This window comes from Apodemus sylvaticus, chromosome 1 (assembly GCF_947179515.1).
Source record: "Apodemus sylvaticus chromosome 1, mApoSyl1.1, whole genome shotgun sequence".
NCBI classification, from domain to species: domain Eukaryota; kingdom Metazoa; phylum Chordata; class Mammalia; order Rodentia; family Muridae; genus Apodemus; species Apodemus sylvaticus.
Window position 1 is genome coordinate 86,142,046 of NC_067472.1, and position 25,102 is coordinate 86,167,147.

Here is a 25,102-nt window from a genome sequence, read left to right on the forward strand (position 1 = left end):
CACGCCCCACGCCGCTGCACACAGCCGCCGCCGCCGCAGTTCTAAAGCTCCTGCTTCCTCTGCCGCGCCGGCGTTTAAACAGACCGGAAGTGAGGGCGTCCGACTTCCGGCCGTTGAACTCTACGAAGCCGAGTGTCTGCGATGGCGACCAAGCGCCTGGCACGGTACGCTCGGGGGTTCCCCGCAGGGTGGGCGGCGGTCATCCGCAGCCGTTTGGTCTGGATCTGAAAAGGGCCCTGGTCTTCTCCGGCCCCACCTCGCCATTCGCGCCGAGTTGGAGGAGCCCGAGAAGCCCCGGGTCCTCTCTATCAGGTCTGTTCATTCTAGGCCCTTGGCAAACTTGGACTGTGACAGCTCTACACACTGTTCTCAGGCAAGTGCCACAGCACCCACTGCGCCCAAGTAACCTGCCTAGTCCAGTTTTATTGCCAGAATTACTATAGACTCTGTCGGTTTTTTTGGATATGTTGTGCGCAGTTTTTTGGATACTGTGCACATTTGAGATTTGTGGACACGATATCACCTTGCCAGGCATTGTGGAATACAATACCAGCGTGGCAAGTTGGAGACCAGCCCGATCCACAGGCCCATGTTCAGGCAAGCTAGGGCTATATAGTGAGACTGTCTCAAAACAACACAAAACCAGATCCAAAACAAACCCCTATCTGATGTATTAATAAATAGCATGAGTTTCAAGAGTGAAAAGTCCTGTCAAAGGTTAAAGGTTAAAATACTATAGCCATCTTTAGGCAGATGATTTACTTTTCTCGTGCATAAAATACAGGTTACAGACATATCTAGCACCTAGAATTGTTTAAAAGAAGTCATCGTCCTAGTTTAATATTTGCCGAAGAAGTGACTAGTAAATGTTAGTTTTTCATTCCAAATCCGGACATTGGCCTCACACCTTGTCTTTTTCAAACAGTGAAAATACTGTTCCAGGTGTCTGTCTAGTTAAAGTTGCATTCGTCATCATTTGGGACCTTTCCTTCTTTGGACTGCAGTGTATTGCTGTTGGGAGTCTTTTATCATAGATTACCTTCCAGTAGTACTCTGGTAATCTTATTTCCTCCCTTAGGTTTTTAGAGTTTAGGAACAGGCATCATCCCCTTGGCACATAGCAAAGGCTTGAAAAATACAAAAATAGCAAAAAACCTTTAGTGCATCTTTAGAGTCATTTGAGTTTCTCAGTACTGCTATAAAACGAGATCAGGTCAGATTGGTGTTTGTGAAGCCCATTCGGGTAAAATGGACACTAAACTCAAGAGAGGATGGCTGTTAGCACAAGGGCCCAGGACTTTTAAAGTCTAGCCCTCCTTCCCTTCAGTCAGTACATAGCTGTTGTTTGAGACAAGGTCCTGCTATGTGCTGTAAGCTATTCTTAAGTTCAAGTTTGCCTTGGCCTACTGACTATGAGCTTACAGATATGTGCCCCACACCCAACTCCACTTGCAGTGAGGATTTTGCCATTTGTTAAGGTTGCAACTATTAGTTTGATAGCATATTCTAACTGGAGTATAAACGAGTTTATTGACCTCCCCATGTTTTGCATTTTTAGGCAGCTTGGATTAATTAGGAGAAAGTCACTTACACCAGCAAGTGGAAATCTAGGAGGAAGCAGATTCAGTAAGTCCCGAGTTTACAGTTTGAAGCCTTGCACTTGGAACATCGACAAAACCTAAGAACACTATGGTCTTTTGCAGAACAGTTGTATGACTACTTAATTGTCGTTGATTTCGAGTCTACCTGCTGGAATGATGGGAAGCACCACAGTAGCCCTGAAATAAGTAAGTTGGGATTGCCAGTAGCCAAAGCTAGTGATCCAGGAGTCTTCTTAAATGTCCTAGATACTAAGCCAGCCAATAAGAAAACAATGCTGTAAGCTCGTAGGTTAATATAAAAACTCACCTACAAAAGAATAAAATACCAGATACCTGAATGTGATTATGCAAAGTACCTAGTTGTTTTAAGATTACATTTAAAACTTTGACTAGATAGAAACTGAAAAAAAAATGGCTTTGCAGTAATAAAGTATATTTGAATTCATGTTGTGTTCATGTTTAATCATAAAACAAAATGGACATACTTTGATATTTTGACTTATTCTATGGCACTGCTTTATTATAACTTTGCTTCTTACTGTTTTTGGGTATTTTAACAAGCCTTTACTGGAATTGATTGTATAATGATGCCACTATGAAAAAAACAATGTATGTTTAGGATAATTCATATATTCAGGCCTGGTGTGGTAGGTCACACCCTCAATTCCAGCACTCAGGCAGCAGAGACAGGTGGACCTCTATAAGTCTGAAACCAGCTTAATCTAGATTAGTGGTTTTCAACCTTCCTAATGAAGGGGCCATTTGAACCCCAAAGGGTATGTGACCCACAGGTTGAGAACAGCTGATTTATATAGATTTCCAGACCAGCCAGGAATAAATAAATAAGTAATAAACAATAAACAATAAAATATATTTAAGTGTTAACCCATGGTTCTTTTATGTAGTTGAATTTCCAGCAGTTTTGTTGAGTACAGCAACTGGAGAAATTGAATCTGAGTTTCATGCTTATGTTCAGCCTCAAGAACATCCAATTCTTTCTGAGTTTTGCACAGAACTGACAGGAATAAAACAGGTATGATGCAAATTTTAGAAGCTCAAAAGGCCAGTTTGTAAAAGAAAAAAGCTACATGCCACTTGGAATTAAGTTTCTTCAGTCTTAGGAGAAGTGGTGTCCCCTCTAAAAGGCCACTGGAATCCTGAAAAACTCAGAAGAGCGCTATAAACATACAGATCAAGGGTTGCAGCTCAGTGTGAGCGTGCTTACCTACCATGGGGGAAAGCCCAGGGTTTGACCTCCAGAGAGCATTTGTTTTACAGAGCTAGTTTAACTCACTGTCTTTTATTTCTATGAAACTTTATAGAGTTACCAGCCTAGTTTCTGTTACCATGGTGATTTCAAGTCTGCACTACTTCTTGCCTGTATGTGTTAAATCTTTTTACTGGATAAACTTTGTCAGTCAGAACCTCCTCTTTGCTCTGTCCCCCACAGTGCATAATAAATATTCAGTGTGGCTCAAGTTCCTTTGTTGGGTTCTGATTTTGTGGCTCTCTTGTCAGGCTCAAGTTGATGAAGGAGTTCCCCTGAAGATTTGCTTATCCCAGTTCTGTAAATGGGTCCATAAGCTTCAGCAGCAGAAGAAGATCAGTTTTGCTACTGGGGATCCAGAGCCTTCTACTTCTCAAGTGAAACTGTGTGCTTTTGTTACTTGGTCAGGTAAAGCATGACTTATGCCTGTAAATCACACTGGGTGGTACTGAGGCCTAGGAGGTTTCTTAGCAGGCACAGTGCTTGTTGCACAATCATGAGGACCAGAGTTGGCATCCTCAGAGCTCTTGTAAAAGCCGCATGGACATAGTGGTCTATCTGTACTCCAAGTACACTAGGTAGAGACCAGAAATGGCAAGAGCAAGCTGGCTAGTCAAACTAGCTAAAACACCAAATCCTAGGCTCAGTGAGAGAAGCCAGTCTCAGTATATAAGGTGCAGAGTAATTGGCTCCTAATGTCAGTCTTGGACTTCTGCATATGTGTATATATGTCCACATATATGTACACATGCATGTGCCCGCACACCTTCATCCCCACACTATGACTATGTGGTACATACATATGCCCCACCCATCAAAAATAGAATAGAGTAGCACTTCCACTATTTAGTGCTTTAGTTCTAGTTTCATTCTTGTTACCCTAGAATTATGTTTGTTGACCTAATTGACCAGAGAAAGAAAATGAAGGGCCACACAGATCCTAACCAAGAAAAGCTAATTTTTTTTTTTTTACATAATGATTCCCCAGTGGTGGGAACCAGCCTCCGTTGAAAACAAATTCTGGGAAAGGGTGGGTGCAGAGCGGCGAAGGGAAGGACACAGGGGAGTCCTTTACTTCATGAGAGGTGGGACAGAGGAAGCACATCTTGATAGGGCTTCCTACTCTGACAACTTTTGTCTCTTTCCAGCTTTATTTATACATCAAATCATTTCCTCAGAAATTCTATGCATTGATAAAATACATTTTCTTCTAAAGTCCCCTTGATTACATAAGAGTCTTTAGAGGAACAGATTGAGCAGACAGCAATTTTATGAAAACTAAAAATTAACATTATGATGAAATCAACTTTCCTTAAACTCAATAACTTCTTTAAGATTGGTGTCATAAAGCCTCGCAGTTACAGAAATGCTAGACAGGATGACTCTGTTTGAATTTGATTCTGTTTCAGTTTGACATAATATTAATAGATCAAAAGTTATTTCCCACTACCTATTACATCAAACTTGGCTTTCTACAAAGAGTTCAGTTTCTAACCCTTATTTAATTCTTCCTTTCCTTCCTCTATATTTCTTTTATATTTGACATAATACTATTGTCCTTTTTCTTTGATTCTTAAAGTATTGTTCATGCCCTTTGCTTAAGCAAGGGCAGTCTGTCGGTAAAGTTCTGGTCTGACAAGTCTGTTCAGGAAGGCAGGTAGTTCACTGAGCCAGGATACCTTCTTCTCTTCTATGTCTCTGCTTGAACCCTTGTTTCAGTATGATTCCTATCTTTGTTACAATTCTTTAAAGAACAGAAGAATACCAGGATTCCTAAAACTGCTTGCTTTTGCCTTCTGGAAGGTACCAAGGCTTGTCCTAAACTTGCATGATCAAAGTCTCTTCCTATTCATACAAGTTCCTTGTTTCTAAAGTTGAACATTAAAAAGCTAGCAATTCAATTATAATTTGTCAGCTTCTAAAATTTCCCTAAGTTTTTCTTCTTTAATAATTCCTCTATCTTATGCTTACTAACAATACTCATTAATGATCTAAATATTTATTTAAGTAATAAGTTCTTGGGAAAGACTCAATTTTCTGCATAACTTTTTTCTAGGGAACTTTCATTAAATTCATTCTTGTTTGCACTAGCTTTTTTTTAAAAGAAAAACCCAGCTCTAGCTTTCGGAGAGGGGCCTTTAACAGTAAGAAACATAAGTATAGTCAAAGGTATGCAGTGAATATCTACCAAGGGCAGCAAAGGGTCAGTCCAGGTTATCCAAGCACTGGAACTTTGTCAAACAGCACATTTCAGGGTGCTTGGCATCACTACTCCAGTCCCATAAGGAGCCCTGCCTCAAAATAAGATGGGTGGCACTTGAGTAATAATAACTCCTGAGGCTGTCCTCTGACCTGCACACCGACCCACCTTCACCAACACACATGCACACCCACACGTATGCACCTGTACATTCACAGAAGCTAGCACTTTGTAATAGTCATCAACATAATTTCTTAATGGTAAGTTCTATAAGATGTAAGGTAATATAAAATACCTAACCACTAGTTATTAGTGTAGAAATTAAATCTCACTGTTCTATCATATCTTGTTTTGTATATTTCATTTGTAAATAGAAACACACTGACATCACTGACTCTTATTTTAATATCCATAACACAGACTGGGACTTGGGCGTTTGCCTAGAGTATGAGTGTAGAAGAAAGCAGCTGTTAAAACCGGTGTTCTTAAATTCTTGGATTGATCTCAGAGCAACTTACAAGGTAAGAGTCAGAGATGGGAGCATGCTCACTTTGTTTCTGTTGAAAGAGGTTACACTTTATCTTATGGGTGTGAATTTTAAAAGTAAGGTGTTTTTCTTTTGGTATGTTCTTATAAATATGTATCTTAAAATATTTGAGACAGCACAGCAGTAATAACTTCTAGTCCTGATAACACTAAAAGATATGAGAAATAACTTTGTAACCTCTGTAGTATTCGTTGTATTTTTAGAACTATATCTTTTTTTTTTTTTTATTTGATTAGCTTTTTTATAAGAGAAAACCCAAAGGACTGAATGGTGCCTTGCAGGAAGTGGGAATAGAATTTTCAGGACGAGAACATTCTGGTTCGTATAAACTGATAATTATTTCATTATTGTAAGTCATTTAACTTTTGTAAAATGTTTCAAATTAGTTTCATTTAGGAGGTACTGTCATTATTGATTGCTTGCAGTCTAAAAAAAAAATGTTCTTAAGCTGTGTAACTCAAGTTATTTCTGATTTTTGAGTTACCAGTTTTTTGAATTTAGATAAAGACCACCATCTAGTGGTCCTAGTTGGTTTAAAGATAAATAAGTAAATAATGAAAATACTGAGCACATCAACTAGAAATACAAGTGCCCAGATAATATGATAGACTAGTGAAAAAAACTGAACATGACTAATTTTTCACAAATGAACGCTGGTCACGTTTGGAAGCTGACTGACAAATTTTCACCTGTGTAAATACAAGCCATTTTATTTCTCATGGTAATGCTTTCACAGCTCCCACAGACCAATTTATGATGATAAAAATCAGCTGGTGGTCATAACAGGAACAGTATGCCCCAATTTCTGATTAATTGTAATTTGGTTTCTATTATTTCTTTATAGTAGTGCCACACCATTCAGTGTTTGATACTTTTATATCCTTAGGCTTAGATGATTCTCGGAACACTGCTCTTCTTGCCTGGAAAATGATCAGAGATGGTTGCCTAATGAAAATTACCAGGTCCTTGAACAAGGTTAGTGGTGTCTTGTCACTTTATTCTGTCATTTTGAGTCATCAAGTAGTAGTCATGTTCATCGAAACATTGATTTCATGTGTGTAGTCATTTATGCACCAATAGCATTTTTCCTTGTCATATATAATGTCTATGGAAGAAAGTATAAATACAGTTCCTAAAGCAATGGATTTGTCTGTGGAATCATAGGTTCTCACTAAGAAGAATACCAAGATTTTGCCCAGAAATTTGGTTACAGATCAAGTTGAAGAAGCAACTGCCTGCAACATTAGTATCCAGGGTCCCAGCATATATCAAAAGGAGCTCCAAAGTACAGTAAATACAAAGGAAAGTGCTCAAATGAATTCAGTTTGTGTGAATTCCTGTATAAAAGGCCAGTTACAACTAAAAAGCAACACGAAAGCAGATCTTTATAATATTAAGCATAGCTTTCCTCTTTTCACTACCAAGTCATCAACATCAGTGGAACAACTGCATTCTCCCACCTTGAATCTACCTCTCTATATGCCAAGTAAAAGTGATCAGCTTACATCAAATGACAGCTCAAAATCTTCAACACTTAACTCCAACTTGGTACTTGTATCTACAACCATTCCGTCTGTTAATCTTGTTTCTGATATAGAAATGGGTCGTACTCTTGACTCTTTACCGATGTTGGCTGAGTGGGAAGATGTAGTTTTACTGCCAGCATCTCAGGCTGAGCCAGACACAGACTGTATGCCTCCTATTAGTGACACAAATGTGGATACTTCATTTAATTCTGCAGAAAGATCACTTGTCTCAGAAGAACCAGAAACCCTTAGTCACGAAAACTTTGAAGACCTTAAGGAAACTCCTGAAAACTCTGAGACATCTAAGTCTATTGTGTATAAGAGTCCTCACAGTACAGTCTATAATGTAAAAGGAGGCAAACACCCAAGTTCAGATGCCTCTGCTTTTAAGACACCCAAATGCAAACCATTTCCTTTCACCAGTGTTCATGCAAATGCATCACATCCTTCAGTTCTGAGGAAACAACCTCTCATTTCAGGTGGTATTAAAAGGAATTCATTTAGTCCCCCAGCTTTCCCACGAGCCAAAAAGCAGACCGTCACTATTCATGAAGAAAAGTCGGCATCATCTGTTTGCTCCCCAGGAACAACTTCTTGTAAAGTTTCTCCCTCTGTATTAACATCCACAGTTAATCTACAAGAGCCTTGGAAGACTGGAAAGATGACACCCCCTCTATGCAAGTGTGGCAGAAGATCTAAGCGACTCACTGTTTCTAATAATGGGCCAAACCATGGGAAGGCCTTCTATTGTTGCCCTGTTGGGAAATACCAAGAAGACAGGAAATGCTGTGGTTATTTTAAATGGGAACAAACACTTCAAAAAGAAAGAACCAATGGCAAAGCTCTGTCTCATTCTTCAGAAGGACTTACTTTCAGCTCTCCAGAAACAAGCCATATTCATGACAGAAATTTAAGTTTTCCTATTAAAAATTCTTTACGACTCAGACCTTCAATGAGACATTGATAAAACTATCTTCTAAACTGCCTTTTACTTCAGTGTAAGCCTTCTCTGACTTTTATGCAGGAAAGATCGCAGTTGGGTTTATGTTACGCAGCCTCAGTATATCTGAGCACTGCAGCTACACTGGAGTAGTTCATACAAACAGAAGGGAGGTGTCTTGAATGATGTGCACTCTTGCCAAGTAGTTGTCTATCAGCTGTCATCTGTTCATGTAGCAGTCCTTGTTTGTAGATTTCCAAGCATGAGCATTTAGATCATGTCATATATTTCATGTATTTACATTTGCAAGTTGATCAAACTATCATAAAGAACTACAAGGAAAAGCTATTTTTACAAACCATATTTATTAGGTTAAATTTAATAACTATCCATAGAGCATGACAACTGCGTCTTATACTTTGACCTTCAAACAAATTTTGAACTATTTTTAAATTACTTGAATAAAAATATGACTAGTAAAGTTCTTACTCAACTTTTAGGTAAATATTCTACGAATCATGACAATTTCCTAAAAATAGGGTTCTTTTCAAAGATTGAAGATTTGTTCTGATTTATATATTAGCATATTAGAATTGTTCAGTTAAGTTTTGAAAACCTATGAGGCAGAGATTTAGTTTAGAAACTGCTCCTAAAATAAGTTTTAAGACATATCAGCCTCTGATGACATTCATTTTATGTTGGCAAATTACAGGAACAGTGACATGAACTCAGAAGGATTCAGTGATTATTTGATTTCAAAATTCAGCCTTTGATGTCATAACTACAAAATACTTTAAATCCAGTGCAGTCTGCCCACATAATCTGTGGTTCCTGTAGACTCATAGACACTGTATTTATAGATAGATATGCAGGGGATGAGTTTAAATTGTTGTCCATTCCTTTTTCCTCAGTTCATTTCTTTTGACCTTCCCACTGACAGTCTTTGGCAGCTCTTCAATAAATTCTACCTGTTGGTATTAAGGGGAGGAAGAATTTAGTCCAGCCTTTTTAACTTCATTCAAGTCATGCCAGTTACACAGCAACTCTCTTTCAAATTCTAGAAGAAAGGATGAAGTTGGGTTTTGTTGTGTTTTACATTAAAATTATGAGCTAATTGACTGAATCACGTTGGAGGCTTCAGTATAGCCTCAGAATTTTTGATTAACTATTGTCATTAGCTCAGTTTAAAACTTCTTGCATAGTATATTTAAGGAGAAAGGTCATTTAAAAGAAAGAAAAACGCATAGAAAAATTTCCAAAGCCCTGAATAAATAAATATCACTTGTAACAAGGATGCCTACCTTTCTGGGGTATTTGTAAGGTGCTGTAGTCTTTTTCACATGCTCCTGAATCTCCTTTTTCAGTTGCTCTTGATCATGGGACTTGTAATCAGGATTCAAGACAATAAAAGCCTTTACTACCTAAAGAAAATGTGTAAAACATCAGATTTGTTATGTGTTCTGTGCCTTGGTATGTCTTGTCTGCTTTCTCTGAGTGGGAATCTGTCTGGTGGAGTGAACCACTGGGGTGGGGGTCATGGTGGAGTTGAGTCTTGCTGAGTGCTCATGCTCCTAAGCCACCTGGCTGGTCTATAGCTCAGTCTTTCTCAATTCCAGAGTGCTGGTGCAGCCTCCTTCGCTCAGGATCACCCTTGAACCCCTGTTCTGACTACATTTTGAACTGTGTGTTCTGATCTGAGTCTGATTACCTCTGCCCTTGGCTTGCACTTAGAAACACAGCAGCACACTAAGAACAACCTCTTGTTTTCTAGGCCCTGGTCAGCTCAGCCCTTGTTGAAGGGAATGAGACCATGCATTCTTTTGGGTTTCTTTTTTTTAAGACAGAGTCTTGTCATATATACCAGGCTGGCCTTGAATTTACAGTGGTTCTCCTGTCTCAGTTTCCCAAGTACTAGATTATACTACTACTCTTGGCTTATTTTTCCCCCAGTAAGGACTGAACCCAGAGACACACCCAGCCTTTTCCATGCATTCTTTATACAAGGCTATAATGATACCGTTAGCCTCTTTGCTATTGTTCTGACCCACTTACATAACCAGGAAGCAGGAAACATGACCATGGCTGGTGCTATATCCCCAAATCCTGTTCCCCGAAGTCAGCCCTACCCAAGAACTGTTTTTGGACCATCTACCAGGAGTTTTAGGACCTTTAATGAAGAAGGAAAAAGTTTGGGATCTTGTCTATTCCCTGGGCACTGCCAGCTCTAGCACTCACTGCTTCTTTTAGATGTATAAATCTAGGCGATGCAAACACAGTATTTAGCACCAAATCCAGATTCCCGACATGGGCTACAGTCCAGAGAGGGCCTTACAACTCCTTGGATTAAGTACCCTGTACTTTAGAAACTGAAATCTTACTAAATTTATTTTTTTTTTTTTACTCTTTAATTGGAGAGAAAAGCTTAATGGAAAGTTATTTGAAACAGTCACTTAGAAAAACCATTTGGAGCCGGGCAGTGGTGGTGCATGCCTTTAATCCCAGCACTTGGGAGGCAGAAACAGGTGGATTTCTGAGTTCGTGGCCAGTCTGGTCTACAGAGTGAGTTCCAGGACGGCAGGGCTACACAGAGAGATGCTGTCTCGAAAAACCAAAAAGCAAAAAAAAAAAAGAAAAAAAAAGAAGAAAATCAACTGAGAAAATATTAACATAGCAGTTAAGAAAATGCTCATTTAAAATCTTGTTTTGTTTTTAGATAATTCACCTGCAAATAGGTTAAAATTCATGAAGATTGTCAAATGTTGTCTGGCTTAGGTATATTAGGAATTCTGAAAACAGGCAACAGTAAACCGTGTATAGCAAGCTTAGGAACTGCCACAGGCAAACAAAAAAAGCACTTATATTTGGGATAGTATCCTGAAGTCTTCAGTTTATCTGATTTTGATCAATTTTTTTAGAACTTGCTACCTAATCAAAGATCTGATTAGCCCTTTGCTAGAGAAGGAGCCAAACTGGCTAGAGCAGGCCTGCCACAGAAAGTGAAGGGCTGCATTTGACATGCAGCACATTGCTGTTTTCGCGCATGGATACCTTGAGGCATCCCTCTCTATCCTCCACCAGGAAGTATTGAGCCCACCAGTGTTGGAAAGTCCAGACTTTCCCCCTCACTCCAGCTAATGGTACCATTACACCAAGACCCTAGAGGAACTGTAACCCACCTAAAGATCTTCATTATATCATATTCTGGGATACCTGGTGACTGACAAGCCAACCCTGGTCCTAAAGGCGCCACACTCACCCTGTCCCAAATAAGTGTTTGCCTAGGCAGATAGAATTGATGGATTCTGTGAATCCAAGACCCTGTGAATGATATGTAGCGAAGAGACACTTTAAAAACACCTGCTCCTTCCTCTCATCTACCTCAAATGGTCTCTTTCACAGTAAAATAGGGCTAACAGAAGCACTGCTGAAGAGCTAAAACAGCTCAGGGTCATCCGTGGACACAATGGGCTATCCTCCAGCATCAAAGATCCCTTGGGAAAAATAATCTTGGAAGAAGAGCCGTCCTTGTTTTAGGACAACATTAATAAGTAAAGTAACTTAAGTCAACTATTGTTTTGAAGTATGTATTTAGGGGCTGTGAAGACAGAAAAGTACTTACTGCTTAAGCATAAGAACCTGGGTTAAGTCCCAAGCCCATGGAGCAGAGGTGGGACAGGGAGCCGGGCATAGCAGTACAGGTCATCCCAGTGGTGAGTGAGGAGACAGGGAGCAAGGGCTTACTGGCCCACCATCCAGCCTGAACTGAGTTCCAGTTTCATGGGGAGACCTTGTCTCAGAAAAATTGGATGAAGAAGTGACTGAGGAAGGTATTTTAATATCCACTTGTGCCTACCCAGGGAATTCACACCCACATATATGCATGCATGTAACACACACAAAGGATTGAAGTATGCATTTAGATGATCAATGAAGTTGTAAGTAAAGACAGGGTTTTTTTGGTTGTTGTTGTTTTTTTTTGTTTTGTTTTGTTTTGTTTTGTTTTACCTCTCCTCTGATGGGGTCCGGGCTGCTGACAACAGCTGACTCTGCAATGGAAGGATGTTCTATGAGGGCACTTTCTACCTCAAATGGTCCAATTCGGTAACTAGGAAAACACGACAGGAACTCATAAGGGTGAGCTATTAATTCACCCCAGAATGTTTGCTATGTAGACATGCATACATGGAAAAGAAAATTACCCAGAAGATAATATGATATCATCTGATCTTGCCACAAACCAGAAATAGCCATCCTCATCCATATATCCTCTGTCCCCTGTAATGTAGAAATTCCCTCGTAGAGTTGAAACTGTTTTAGAAGGATTATCCTGCAAAACAAGTAGCATTTTGTTTATATTATTTTTGAATGTGACTCTTTTGTCCAGTCTTTTTTTTTTTTTAATGTTCAAAGAAAAAGTTTGGCTCCTTTGAGAAGCCGCAGAATGAAGAGGAGCTAGGGTCAAGTCGGAATGAATTTCAAGCATGGATCTAGCCCACCATAAAATAAATTACAGTTACAAAGACTTGGTACAACTCCTGGAGAATGTGCTATGTAGATCCTAAGATAAATGTTGCAGCATCCCTGAGATTTGGAGAGCAGGATCAATTAGGCCTTTTTCTAAATAACATTTAACACTGCCATGGAAAGAGACTGTTAAAAGAATGCACAATGCTTAATCCAGAGCAGAGGTGTTCTTTGGTTTGCTTTGCCTTGCATAAGAAGAGACCAGTTCTATAACTGGCATAAGAGGAAAACAAGCAAAACATTGTTACCTTCCATAGAGGTCACTGGCAGGTGTGATCTGGACCTCTTAATATATTGATTTAAATGTTCTAATTTGTATACCATGGTTTGAGATAAGAAAGCTTTTAGTGAAATGAATTTACTTCATTCTGTGGCCCCATTTCTTGTTTCTCTAGTTCCTCTGGAGTGAGGGAGAGCTAATCAGGTGTCAGAAAACTGGCACGTGCCATTTGCTAGTAGTTCAAAAGGATCTACGGCTGTGAGGAAGGTGTCACTAAGAGCACCCGTGATGGTTCGCCTCCAAGGAGAGAGCACCAATGTGCTGTCTGGCAAGAACATTATTTCTTTGATTACCTTTGATTTAGAGCAATGAATCTTTCAAGGAAGGACAAAATTCCTAGGTTTATTTTATAAAAATAGGAGTAGTGACCAAATACTTGTGGTATAGGGTCTCAGCTGCCCTCAAACTAGCTTTGTAGTAACTGAGGATGATTTTGAATTTGTGGCTTTTCTGCTTCTGTGTCCCAAATGCTGGAATTACACCTTTGAGGAATAAATAGAAAACATATTTTAAAAATAAAGCTCTTACAACATAATGAGTAAAAAGGCCAAATGGTCGATCAGGAAGGACTTGAAGAGCAATATCCCCTTCTTGTCCAGGAGGAAGAATAGCACCATTTTCATCTAAAATCTAGAATAAAACATATCAGTTTATTTAAGGGAATTTTTATTTAATGCCACATCTAATATTTTAGCTTTGGATCTTTTGGGCCAGAATATGAGCTTAAAACCACTTTATATATACTTAAAATTTTTAAATGTATTATTTACCCATTATTATTGTACAACATATTACAAAATGAAAATTGCCAAAATGTGAAAGAGTAGTAAAATTTTTCCTTACCTCTACCACCCAAATCATGTTTTGGTAATGTCCTTTGGGACATTTATAGACAGAAAAAACTAGGATCACTTATGAAGTTTTGCAACCTGTTTTCATTATTGAGCAATGTGTCTTTCTTAAGCATGAATTCTAAACTCTTGTGTCATATTATTAAGTCAGGGAAGAAAAGTAACAAAGAATATTTCAAACAGCAACCTTGTCATTTGTGTGATCTGATGAATTTGGGAAACCTTCATCCTCATCTTACAACTAGGCTTCAACTAAGTAGAGGTCGGGGCCCTGTCTTCTGTAAACTGATTCTTTACCACTGTTGCCTTTTTTTCTTTTTAATATAAATATTAGTATAAATCCTTCATCTATACCAATTCTTGAGCTGGGTTGACCTGAGAATATTTTAACCCTGTCCAAAGTGTTAGATGGGGAAATACAGTACTTTCTCCTCCCCAGCATGAGATGGTAATAAGGACCATAGCAAAAGAAAGCCTGGAAGAACCAGGCGGGCAGGCAGAGAGAGAATTGTGTGATACAGCTACTAGGAACTTGTGCTACTTTGGTCCTGGTTGATCCCTTCAGCAGGTCCTATCCTGCCTCCACATAGTGTTGACCAGGAGATACTGGAGCCAGATTGCTGGAGATTGTTCCCGCTCTAGGGGCCCGAGCTGCATGAACTTGGCTGAGTTCTTTAATTTCTCTGCATAGTCACCTGCAAAATGCTCTTATTAGTAGTATATCTTAGGATTTTTCTGGAAATTAAATGGGTCAATTCTTGTAAATTCCCAGAATCCATGGCATAATATAGGATGTTTAAGCCAACATTTCTCACCCAATTCTCTTTTGGTATAGAACTTAAGGTATATCACATCTTAAGAGTGAGGTATGGTGAGCAAACATTCTCCTGGAAGGGGACATGCAGACCTTCACATCGAAAGCAGGAGAAGGCTTTCCCATTGAGCCAGGCTTAATTTTCATCCCCTTGAAATTTCCACAGATCAGCACCTAGGTAAGGAGAATAAAGTATGGTAACATTATAAGCAATGTAAAATATGCCTCCGTCTATTTTTTTACTTGTTTTTATTTTGTTTTTTTATTTTTTTTATTTGATATATTCTTTATTTACATTTCACATGATATCCCCTTTCTGGATCCCCCCTCCTCGAAAGTCCCATAAGCCCTCTCCCTCAGGCCTCAGTCTGTTATGCATCAGTCAACATAAAACCCATCAAACCTCTACTCTCATGGAATACAGATATTGACAGTTTACCAGAATACATAAGGGAGATGTAAGAAAATAAATTATATGAATATGTTAACATTTTCACTTAGATTAACACAATGGTCACTATGCTGATTGTCTAAAATGTGTGTCCATTTTTATAGTTGCTAAATTTTGGAATTTCAAGGTTTCCAGGTAATAATTTTCAGGGTTTAAAAGTTTGAACATTAAAAAGTAAGGCATGGCCAATGAAAAATGTTCCACTTTTCCCTTTTTCTGATCATCTTGTCTCCCTTTCTGCTTCAAAATAACCACTTTGTTCTTACTTTGTTAATCTCTGGAGCTCCTTGTGGTGCAGAGGATTGAACCTGAGGCCTCACATGTGCTAGGAGAGCACTACCACTAGGCCACAACCCCACCCCCTACTTTTTTTTATATGCATTAGTTCTTTAAAGACCCCATTTTATTTTACCTTATTATTTATGTATTTGCTCATTCACATAGCACGGGATGGTTTTGAACTCACAATGTAGCTGAGAACAACCTTGATCCTCCTCCTTCTACCGTTAATGTGAAGGCTTTACAGGAATGCTTTAGCAGATGCTTTCTAAGGAGTCTCCCAGCAGACTTAATAATTTAGGGGACCAGAAACTCACAGCTTTAATTTCTGTGAATCTTTAGAAAGTCCCCTGCCACATAGATCCAATACATTTTTCTCATTAAAACCATTGAGACATTCTCACCTTGATCAGTTAATCATTTTTCTCAAAAATGTTACAGAGCTTATCTTTTTTTCAATTAGGTTTTCTTAAGATTTTCTTTCTTTTTTCTTTTTTTAAACAGTTTCCTAACCACATCTTTCCTTATCCCTCCAGTGATCATAAGGGCACATTAGACACTTCGGCTTTATTTATCTAACGAATCCCATCTATCCCTGTCTTCAGTGGGGCAGGTACCGTTTCTGTCTGTCCATATCCTTCGTAGATGTCTAGGCCCGTCTTCTTTCTCCATTGTTCCATCACTTCAGGGTTGATGGGTTCCCCAGCACTCACACAGTGCTTCAGACTGTTGAACTTATAGCTTCTCCAAAAACAGGGAGTGAGTTGGGTAGAGAAAGAGAAACAGCAAGACATGGGAATTGGGAATGCAGAATAAGCAGTTTGCTCTGATACAGTGTAGCACCTACTGCCAGAAGCAGATAGCTGTAATGGAAAATAACAGTAAAGGCCACATGCGGATCATTCTGATAGAAAATAACACCTGGTACCATAAGCAGACTATTGTAATATAAAGTAATACCTGATGCCATACGAAGATCTGCTGTAATGCCAGGTTTCTTTTCTTTCTTTCTTTTTTCTCTTTTTTCCCCTCCCCTGCACCCAGGGGAGCAAAGTTTCATTTGTTGCAAAGAAACACCAACTTAAGAGAAGGTACCCCCACTGTCTTATTTCTCTCCCTCTCTGTGTGTATCTCTGTCTCTCTGTCTCTCCCTCTCTCCCTCTCTCCCTCTCTCTCTCTCTCTCTCTCTCTCTCTCTCTCTCTCTCTCTCTCTCTCTCACACACACACACACACACACACACCTATAGACATGTAGCCCTGGAACTTGCTATGCAAACTAGCCTACCTTTGAATTCAGTCCCTGCCCCCAAAGTGCTGGGATTAAGTACACTACTACACACAGCTCAATAATGGCATTTTAAATCATTAATTAAAAATTATCTCACAAGTGAAAACTAAAATTCTCTGAAGGTGGCACAAGGTGGCACATCTGTGTGAAAGACCTCACCGGCTAAACAGTATCGCACTATGAGTGCGGTGAGATGAAATGTCAAGGTTGGAGAACCAAAATGATCCTCGGTACTCTCACTAGTCGTTTATTACTAAGTCCTGTATCTAATCTCATCCTCATTTTATTAGGTAAAACTTTTGGTGGAATATCTTGTTAAACTTAGAAGACTACTGGTTTTCACAGACTCTAAAACTGAGACTATTATAACACTAGAAACCTAAAGAAGAAATCCCTTTCGGGGCTCCCTTGTAGGCTACCAACTGATGTTCTCACCAGTATATGGGCAAATGCATTGATTTATGCCTTCCTTCTGTTCTGTGGCTAGAAAGTTCATGTAACCACTTCCACATTCCAATCCATGCCCTTGGCCCATAGTCATTATATTTGGCTCAGAATAAACTATGCATTACTCTCTTTGGAGCAAGAGCTGTGCTTTTCATCAACACATGAATTGCTAAGCTTTGGACATAGTAACAGTATCTTCTTTTCAGAGCCAAACATTTAAAATCGAATCAGAGTAGGTTTAAAGCATTCATTCTGACTTCTGTTCTCTCCGAGAATTCGCAAAAAGGAGCAACCTACTATCTCAGCTCGGAGAATAGCTGTCACCCCAAAGATTAAATGCCTTCCTCTTTAAAAAAAAAACAAACTATAACCTTTGCATTCATAGTACTAAACATGGTCTAATCTTCCCTCCCTCCCTCTCCTCCTTAAGGGAGCCTGCTCTGGACACAGCAGCCATCTACAAAATGTCAAGAAGAACTCAAAGGAGGAAGAGAAAGAAAACACTGAACTGTACTGTACTGACTGGTCAGATCTGTGGTTTTAGCCAAATGGGTCTTTCATTTTCTGATTTCCTATTCCTCTCCCCCTTGACTGAATATCCATTTGCAAGCTCGTCTTACCTGTTTAGGTCATTCTGTACAAGCATCCGGTAGGCAGTTGGTGCAGAACAGAAAACGGAGATGGGGAACTGGGAAAGGGTCTGTAGTTGAGAAAGAACAAACTCTGTCTCAACTGCAGTCTTAATTGGCCAGAGGCCCAGCACAATGTAAAACTGCTTATTTGCACGGAAATGTAGTCTGATCTTGTCCTGTCTTTGTGGGCTTTGCAGATGTAAACATCTGAAAACTCCCAGTTTCTGCTTACTTTAGTTGCCACTCCCATCTGTGGTGCCACTAATCCTAACACATTTCCAACCACGAACTTCCTCTATGCTGCCTTACTTGCAAGATGGAAGCTGATTCAAAACGGGGCAAATAGTGTGCAAAAACACATGCTCCTTGGGTCCATGGAGAAAAAACACTACTCCATGCAGACTTTGCCCAGCCTGTATCTGAAGTATTCCACATCACGTCAGAGGCTATCAAATCTAGCCAGAACCTGGAATACAAATAGCACTGTTGAATCAATTTGTTGAATTGGTAGGAATTACATGCATATAAATGTATGTAAAAAATTGAATATATAAATTTATAAAAGTGTCTAATTTTTGGAAAACAAATTTTAAAAGCCAGTCTAAAAATCATTCTTTTTGCAGGTTTTATACTATTGTACAGTCCTGGGCCAATACCTTCCATTGACAGACAGTCCTAAACCAAAACTGCTGTGGGTGTGTCCAATCATCTTAGGAGGCCCAGTTGTCCCACTGGTGAAGTAGATGGCCATCATCTCGTTGTGTTTTGTGTCCACACAGGTGTGGCGGTCACTGGCATATCTGCAAAGGACAATCTACAGTGTTTTTATGAATGACTGACCTCTGAGGAGGATTTGAAAACCCTTCTGCTTTTGGCCTCTTCAGCATCTGAATCAGTAACTTGGATTTAGCCCTAAGGTGAAAACTACCTCTTTTTCCATCCTTTGACTTGTGAGATGTGATCAGCCACCTTCAAGGTCATGTGTCTGCTAAGAACAGCCCTCACCCAAAATTGATCATTGTGAGTGTGTAGACTGGCACAGCCCTGAGAGCCATCCAAAGCCAGGAACTCCCCGTATGTTAGCTGAGAGCTTCATAGGGAATACATAGAAAATCAATTTCTTCCTCTGCCCAATTCTTCACCTTTTCTATCTCTCACAAGAGAACTCCCCACTAAGCCTCTTGTACACCATTCTCTACCTCAGTGAGTGCTTTGTATTTACTTATTTATTTTATCGCAGCCAGACCCCTTTTACCGAAAAGCTTGCATTGTCAACTGTTAGTTCTGAAATAACCACTGATTATTCTCATTACTTACTGCTTTTCTTTTCCTTGACCTCATTGCTGCTGAGTTGGATACTTTTTTTCATTATTGCCTTTCTTTGTAGGGCACCAATCTAACATTAAGGGTACTCACTTTATCATCTCCTTGAGGTTCCCCCAACCTTCTCTTGAGTGCTGAGAGACAATTAATTTGGAGTGGAGATTTTCACATTTAGCTGCCACAGTATCTACTGCTGGAGCCAAAGCATCATCAGTAATAATGCACTTTGCTTTTGAAGATTGTAGTCTATAGAGGATGTCTTTTGAGGTCAGCTGAGTGGTTCCTGGAATTAAAACAGTCCCTAAAGGAATAGAAAAGAAATAACATTTGAAAGTAAGGTTAACTTCTAAAATGATAGATTAGTGTCACTAATACGTTCACATTCTATGTGTCTCAGACTGAGTTAGTGAATTAACCAGGGGAGAAATCTGTCTCCCATTGTTCTGATTTTGCCTTTCAAGAGGTCTCCAAGTCTATGACCCTTTGCCCTAACATGAGAGGTCAATGCCGACTGATTATCTTGTATTTGAAGATCACCCATGACACTGAGCTTGGAGAAATTGTCATTAAAAGATGATATGTAGCACTGGTTATATGGTTGGGTGCCAGATATTATTCTGTTTTGTATATTTTAATTCATTTATTTCCCATCCAAACATGTCTAGGATAAGCAGCTATGCATGGCTTGCCTCCTAGCTTCTGAATGTAAGTGAAACTATAGGACTCAGAGTGCGCAGCTGGATTCCAGACCTGGACACATCACCACTCCAGTCCAGGGCCGCTTACGGTGCATGGACTGTCTTCTTGTGCTAGGCATCTTTTCTGTGCTTCTACTCTTGTCTGTAGTAAAGTACAAGATAAGCTGCAGTGTGTCCTGGAGCCAGACATAAACTTGGGCCTCAAATAACCCTTCTGAGGCCTCTGTGAGCCTTAGATTCTGTTTCTATAAAGTTGGAATTATAAAATTATAAAACTATATTCCTTATAGAATTATTCCAGGATTAAATTAGTGATTGCATGTAATAAGTTTAGAATAAAACTTAATATGTGTTAGCTATTAGCTCTTTTTTTTCAAAGAATGAATGGATGTCTTGCCTGAATAATAGACATGCTTACATGGAAGGAGGAGAAATCTCATGAGTTCCTACTCCTAGACAGAATTACAGGCAACTAATGGCCGCTGACAGAGGGAAAATTAGCCCCTCCAGGAGTGAGTACCCAAACTGTTATCTAATACACAGTGGTCAGCTCTGAAACTGTACATTCACAAACAAACCCAGAGTCCGCAGGTTGCATTTTTATGTTTGTGCATCTATCTATACATATATGTAACAGTAATAATAAAAGAAAAGGAAGCTATCAACTTGAGGTGTGGAGTGGGAAGCATTGCAGAGAGAGGACATGGAGAACAGAAAAGGGGGAAGTCAGGTAATTATGTTTTAATTAAAATGTGTGTGATGGCTGTTCTTGGTTGACAAATTGATGACATCTGGAATTAACTAAAACCCAAGTGACTGGGCACACCTGTGAGGGAGTTTCCTTGACTGAATCATTTGAAGTGGGAAGACTGGCCCTAAATAGGGATCTTTTTGAAGTGGGAAGATCCACCTTAAATTTGGGCCACATCTCCTGGTGGCAGCTAGCCTAGATAAAGAATGTGGAAGAAGAGAGTGCTTATTCTTTGCCTGCTTGCTGTCACTCTCTCTGGCAAACCTTCACTGGCATTGCAGCCTACTTCCTTGTTATTCAGCATATACTAAAGACCAACTGAGACACCCGGCCTCATGGACTGAACAACTACTGGATTTTGGGCTTTCCATCACAAGTTAGACATTGTTGACAGTCAGACCATAGTCAGAGTTGTAAGCCACTCTAATAAGTCATGTTATATATGAATAGAGATTCATTCTATCAGTTTTGTTTCTCTAGAGAATCCTGATTGATATAATAAAAACAAATTAAAAATAAAAAAAATCACTTTTGAAAACAAAAATCATGTATCATCTGGACTGGAAAGAAATTGGCTCAATGGTGAAGCATTGGCTGCTCTGGGAGAGAAACTCAGTTCTCAGTACCCACATGGCAGCTCACAAGAGCACCAATCTCTCTCTCACACACACACACACACATACACACACACCATATAACACACATAATACAACATACATAACACGCATATATCACATACACATAACACATAATACAACATATATAACACACATACATCACATAAGGCACACACACATAACATACCCACATGCATAACACAACATATACAATATATCTATATGAAGGGAATCTGTCATCTAGCTTTGTTTTAATCTACTCAACTACATACTGTGTATTTCTCATACACCTGTATTCTGGGATACACCACTTTTTAGCCCCCAATACTTAAGATATATGTAGACAGTATTTACTTCTGGATGGTTTTTACCCTTCCCAGGTGATACATGAATCAGAATCCCTGAAATCTGTGTGAAAACATAGTAGATGCCCAGGCCGAATGTCAGAGTTTTAGATTCAGAAGATGTTGAGTGGAGTTAGAGAATTTGTTCCTGACAAATTCCCTAGTTCTCTCTGTCCCAGTCTTCCTTAGATAGCCCTTATCGAGTCTGTAGTATTAGCCAAGTCTTTGCCTTTCTTTATCTTATCTATGTATAGAATCCTAAGCCTTGTGCAAACAGCCGCAGTCCTATTGAGTTAGGACTTCAACCTCAATGTTCAACTAGCCATTTACTTTTTAAGATTTGTTTTTATGTGCAGGTATGCATGCAGGTGTCTGTGTCTTTATGAGTTTATGTACACTTGTGTAGTCAGGTGCCTGCAGAGGCCAGAAGAAGACATTAGATCATTTGGAACCAGAGTTCCATGTATCTGTGAGCTTCCTGAAGTAGGTTTGGGGATTAACAGTGATTAGTGTGATAAGGGCTGAGCCACAACACAACTAGAAACAGTTTTTCTTTTTCAGTAAATAACACAATCTCAGGGTTCACAATATGCTCAACTATCCTGCAACAGAGGCTGGCCCTATAGGCTCACATATTTGAATATTTGGTTCTCAGTTGGTGGAGTATTCAGGAAGGATTAGGTAATGTGGCTTTGTTGAAGGATGTGTGGCCTTGGGGTGGGCTCGGAGGTTTCAAACCTGCCAGGTCCAGTCTTGCCTGCTCTCTGCTTCCTACTTGTGGATCAGATATAAGATCTCAGCTACTGTTTCAGCCTCATACCTGCCTGCCTCCTACCATAATAAAAATGGACTAACCCTCTGCAACTATAAGCAAGCCATGAATTAAATGTTTTTTTTAAATAAGTTGTCTTAGTCATGGTGTTTCTTTCAGCATTAGAACAGTAACTAAAACAGGCACTTAATGAATATAGTAGCTCGGGGAGATATCAGGGTATGGATGTCTAAGAAGGCAACATTCAACTGAGGATTGGGGAAGCTGGAGAGATGGCCCAGAGGGTAAGAGCACTGGCTGTTCTTGCAGAAGACCCAAGTTCTATTTCCAGTACCTATATAGTGGTTCACAACCATCTTTAACTCCAGTTCCCCAGGAATTCGATGACCCCCTCTTCTGGCCTCTGTAGGCACCAGGCATGCACATAACACACAGATACACATACAGGGAAAACGTTCATACATATAAAATAATTAGATCTTAAAAAACAAACCAAACATCAAAAAAAAAAAATCTGACACTTGAAAGTTGAGTAAGAGTTGGACATTTACTTGGTTTTGGGGGAAAAAGTACCAAGCATAGGAAACAGTATGCAGAAAAGTCAGGAGATGGGAATGACCACAAACATTAGCAGAAAGCATTTGTCATGATAGGGTCAGGAAGCCTAATGGTAGAGACATGAAAGGAATGGTGAGGAAATAGCTGTATCCTTTCAAGATATACCCTTGGAGCATGTCTGCAAGCAGAGTTACTAAATGTTGCCAAACACACTGTGCCCAGATAAATGTCTCACCTTTATAGATGTGTAGATAAACCTGGCTTGTTGAAACGTGATCAGGAGTGTGACATACTAACCTGTTCGAAGACAGGCCACATTTGCAAGCCACCACTCTGGGATCTTGGGCAAAATCACCATTACTCTGTCTCCTCTTTGCAGGGAACAGGCTTCTGTGAGTATGTTGGCAAATTTCCTGGATAAAGACCCGAGTTCTTCAAAACTCCACCTAACCTCTTCTCCACTGCCATCTATCCACCAGAAGGCTGGATTGGGAAGTCTCCTTCCAGCCTGAGGAAAGCAGAACAGTCATGGACTAAAAGGTTCTTACATAGTTAAATTATATTTCAGATGACTTAATGAAACATATTCTCTGCAGAAAACTCACAAGTCAAGACATACAGGGAGTAAGTACAGATCACTCAGAAGTTCCTATTTCAGCATGCTGGGAGTCATGTCAGTTCATTGGGACCAGATTCTTTTTCATTTACCATGATTCTCCACCCCACAGTTAGAATTCTTATATCCCTTCATCCCCTCGTGGATGTATCTATACTTCATTTCTTACTCTTTTGATTCGTAGGATCACTTTTTATTCCTTTTTTGTTTAAAAGTGGGAGAGAAACAAACAGAATACATTAATATAACCTAGGCTCTCTCAAGCAGCCATGATTGAACCACTGGCATTGTGGCCCAGAGAAGTCCCTGTGCTGGGACTTGGCTGCACATTTTGAGACTTCAGCAGTACCCCTCTATCTTCAAATGTCACTCGAAACTACTGACAGCCACTAAAAACCCGTCATGGCAGTGAAACTCTCTGTAGCCCCTGCTGACCACCCCTGGAGGCTATGAACGCTTGCAGTTGAGACACTGTAGTCCGAGTGGCATTTGCTCCGTACCTTTTCCATAATGGTCCATTGGTCCAGGACATCTTTTGCAAAATTGAAATACTCTGGTATCTCTATTTTGAAGTCCTGTTTCATGGACTCATAGTTGGAAAAGTTCTGAGGGCTCGCTGTTCTGTAATCTTTATATAAGATTCTCATAAGATCAGGAATTGCTAGGCGGTGAAAACACCTAGCACGAAGTAACATCACCATGGTGACAAGAGCTAAGTAGCATCAGTGTTGTTGGATGTTTTGGCATGTGAGATTTTCATGCAGACTAATCCAGCTAAAAGACAAATAAAAATGACATGTATTTGTTTTTTGTTTGCAAAGTAGTAAGACCCAAAGCAGCTAAGTTTTATCGTAATTGTTCAGCACCCTTGCAACACCATTTTTGGGGCATCCCTATATGCCAGATGCTGTACTTTGATGCTTTGTTATTTATTGTCATTAAATCATTAGAGAAACTCTGTAAAGTAGGTACTATTACTATCTATGTGTATAGATAGAGAAGGTAATAAAGGCAATTGGCTGAATTCAGATCCACATCTATCTGGGCCCCATCCATTCTACAGACTACCCCAGTGTTACATCCTACATGCATTTCTCCCCGTTCTATGACTCTACAGAGGCTTCTGATCTAAAGTCATATCAAAACACCACAGATTATATACAGATGAGGGAACTGAGAGGAGCCAGTACCAGCTGAGCCTGAAAGCACTGTCCATATTTAGAGTCTGTCTGGTTTATAGGCTCTGGTTCCCATGCTCCCAATAGGAGCCCACACTACCATCGAGTCCACATTTGGAGATATAATAACAGGGCTTCTGAGGGGAGGTCCTTCCCAGCCACCTACTCCTCCTTTCTTCTGTGGGAAGTCATTTGATCACAAGGTCAGTTACTTGACTGAGGCTATTAAAAATACAGCGTTAGTGTTGCAGAAATTGTGACTGAGTTTCTGCTCTTTAAGCTTCCCACAGTTTTCCTACAGTAAAACATAACTACTCTCACAGTCACTAAACCATAATTTTAACAGTGGTTCTAGCTGTGTGGTAGGGCATCCAGGCTATGTGGAGTCATATCTGTCGTGATACAGTGTTTAAACAATAAAAAAAAGCACAAGCTATTAGTTCAGCTCTATGTGACATGGACCTGGTGGTTAGGCATCATGTTGATGAGCTGGATGCATCCGAACCCCGGCTCTCCTGGTGCTCACCTCCTTGTGTGAGAACCCGATGAGTCAGTAATCTTGAGCTCTCTGTGATCGCCCAGCTTGAGCCTCCTTGT

At 39.7% G+C, this 25,102-nt stretch overlaps 2 protein-coding genes across 4 annotated transcripts; one reads left to right on the forward strand and one right to left on the reverse strand.

The window, feature by feature from the left end:
• The first annotated feature begins 50 nt into the window (after positions 1 to 50).
• On the forward strand, positions 51 to 8,962 carry Eri2 (ERI1 exoribonuclease family member 2). 3 transcript variants are annotated; one of them, XM_052200250.1, is made up of 9 exons: positions 51 to 164; positions 1,559 to 1,626; positions 1,704 to 1,787; positions 2,507 to 2,634; positions 3,120 to 3,276; positions 5,489 to 5,589; positions 5,852 to 5,933; positions 6,502 to 6,590; positions 6,780 to 8,962. In XM_052200250.1, the coding sequence occupies exons 1-9, from the start codon at positions 142 to 144 to the stop codon at positions 8,103 to 8,105; spliced, it is 2,058 nt and encodes a 685-aa protein (XP_052056210.1). In that variant the 5' UTR covers positions 51 to 141; the 3' UTR covers positions 8,106 to 8,962. The 3 variants fall into 3 exon arrangements, with proteins under 3 accessions (XP_052056210.1, XP_052056216.1, XP_052056227.1); XM_052200256.1 differs by lacking the exon at positions 51 to 164 and adding an exon at positions 171 to 377 and having other exon boundaries at positions 1,563 to 1,626; positions 6,780 to 8,507; XM_052200267.1 differs by lacking the exon at positions 51 to 164 and adding an exon at positions 171 to 312 and having other exon boundaries at positions 6,780 to 8,507.
• Positions 8,957 to 25,102, reverse strand: Acsm3 (acyl-CoA synthetase medium chain family member 3). The gene is made up of 14 exons (XM_052200277.1): positions 25,032 to 25,102; positions 23,828 to 24,101; positions 23,009 to 23,219; positions 19,065 to 19,272; positions 18,305 to 18,448; positions 17,958 to 18,114; positions 17,637 to 17,716; positions 15,898 to 16,021; positions 14,644 to 14,724; positions 13,414 to 13,515; positions 12,281 to 12,408; positions 12,087 to 12,186; positions 9,383 to 9,502; positions 8,957 to 9,049 (listed from the first exon to the last, which is right to left on the reverse strand). Exons 2-14 carry the CDS (start codon positions 24,026 to 24,028, stop codon positions 8,963 to 8,965), a joined length of 1,743 nt encoding a protein of 580 aa, XP_052056237.1. The 5' UTR covers positions 24,029 to 24,101; positions 25,032 to 25,102; the 3' UTR covers positions 8,957 to 8,962.

Bases quoted from the DNA above. Each gene is read 5' to 3' on its own strand.
- Eri2 (XM_052200250.1), top strand. From the start codon at position 142: ATGGCGACCAAGCGCCTGGCACG. The intron at 3,277-5,488 runs GTAAAGCATGAC...TCCATAACACAG, and splicing joins TGCTTTTGTTACTTGGTCAG to ACTGGGACTTGGGCGTTTGC. The intron at 6,591-6,779 runs GTTAGTGGTGTC...GTGGAATCATAG, and splicing joins TTACCAGGTCCTTGAACAAG to GTTCTCACTAAGAAGAATAC.
- Acsm3 (XM_052200277.1), bottom strand. From the start codon at position 24,028: ATGGTGATGTTACTTCGTGCTAGGTGTTTTCACCGCCTAGCAATTCCT. The intron at 18,449-19,064 runs GTGAGTACCCTT...TGTCCTTTGCAG, and splicing joins AACCTCAAGGAGATGATAAA to ATATGCCAGTGACCGCCACA. The intron at 12,187-12,280 runs GTAATTTTCTTT...GTGTTTTCCTAG, and splicing joins GATATCATATTATCTTCTGG to TTACCGAATTGGACCATTTG.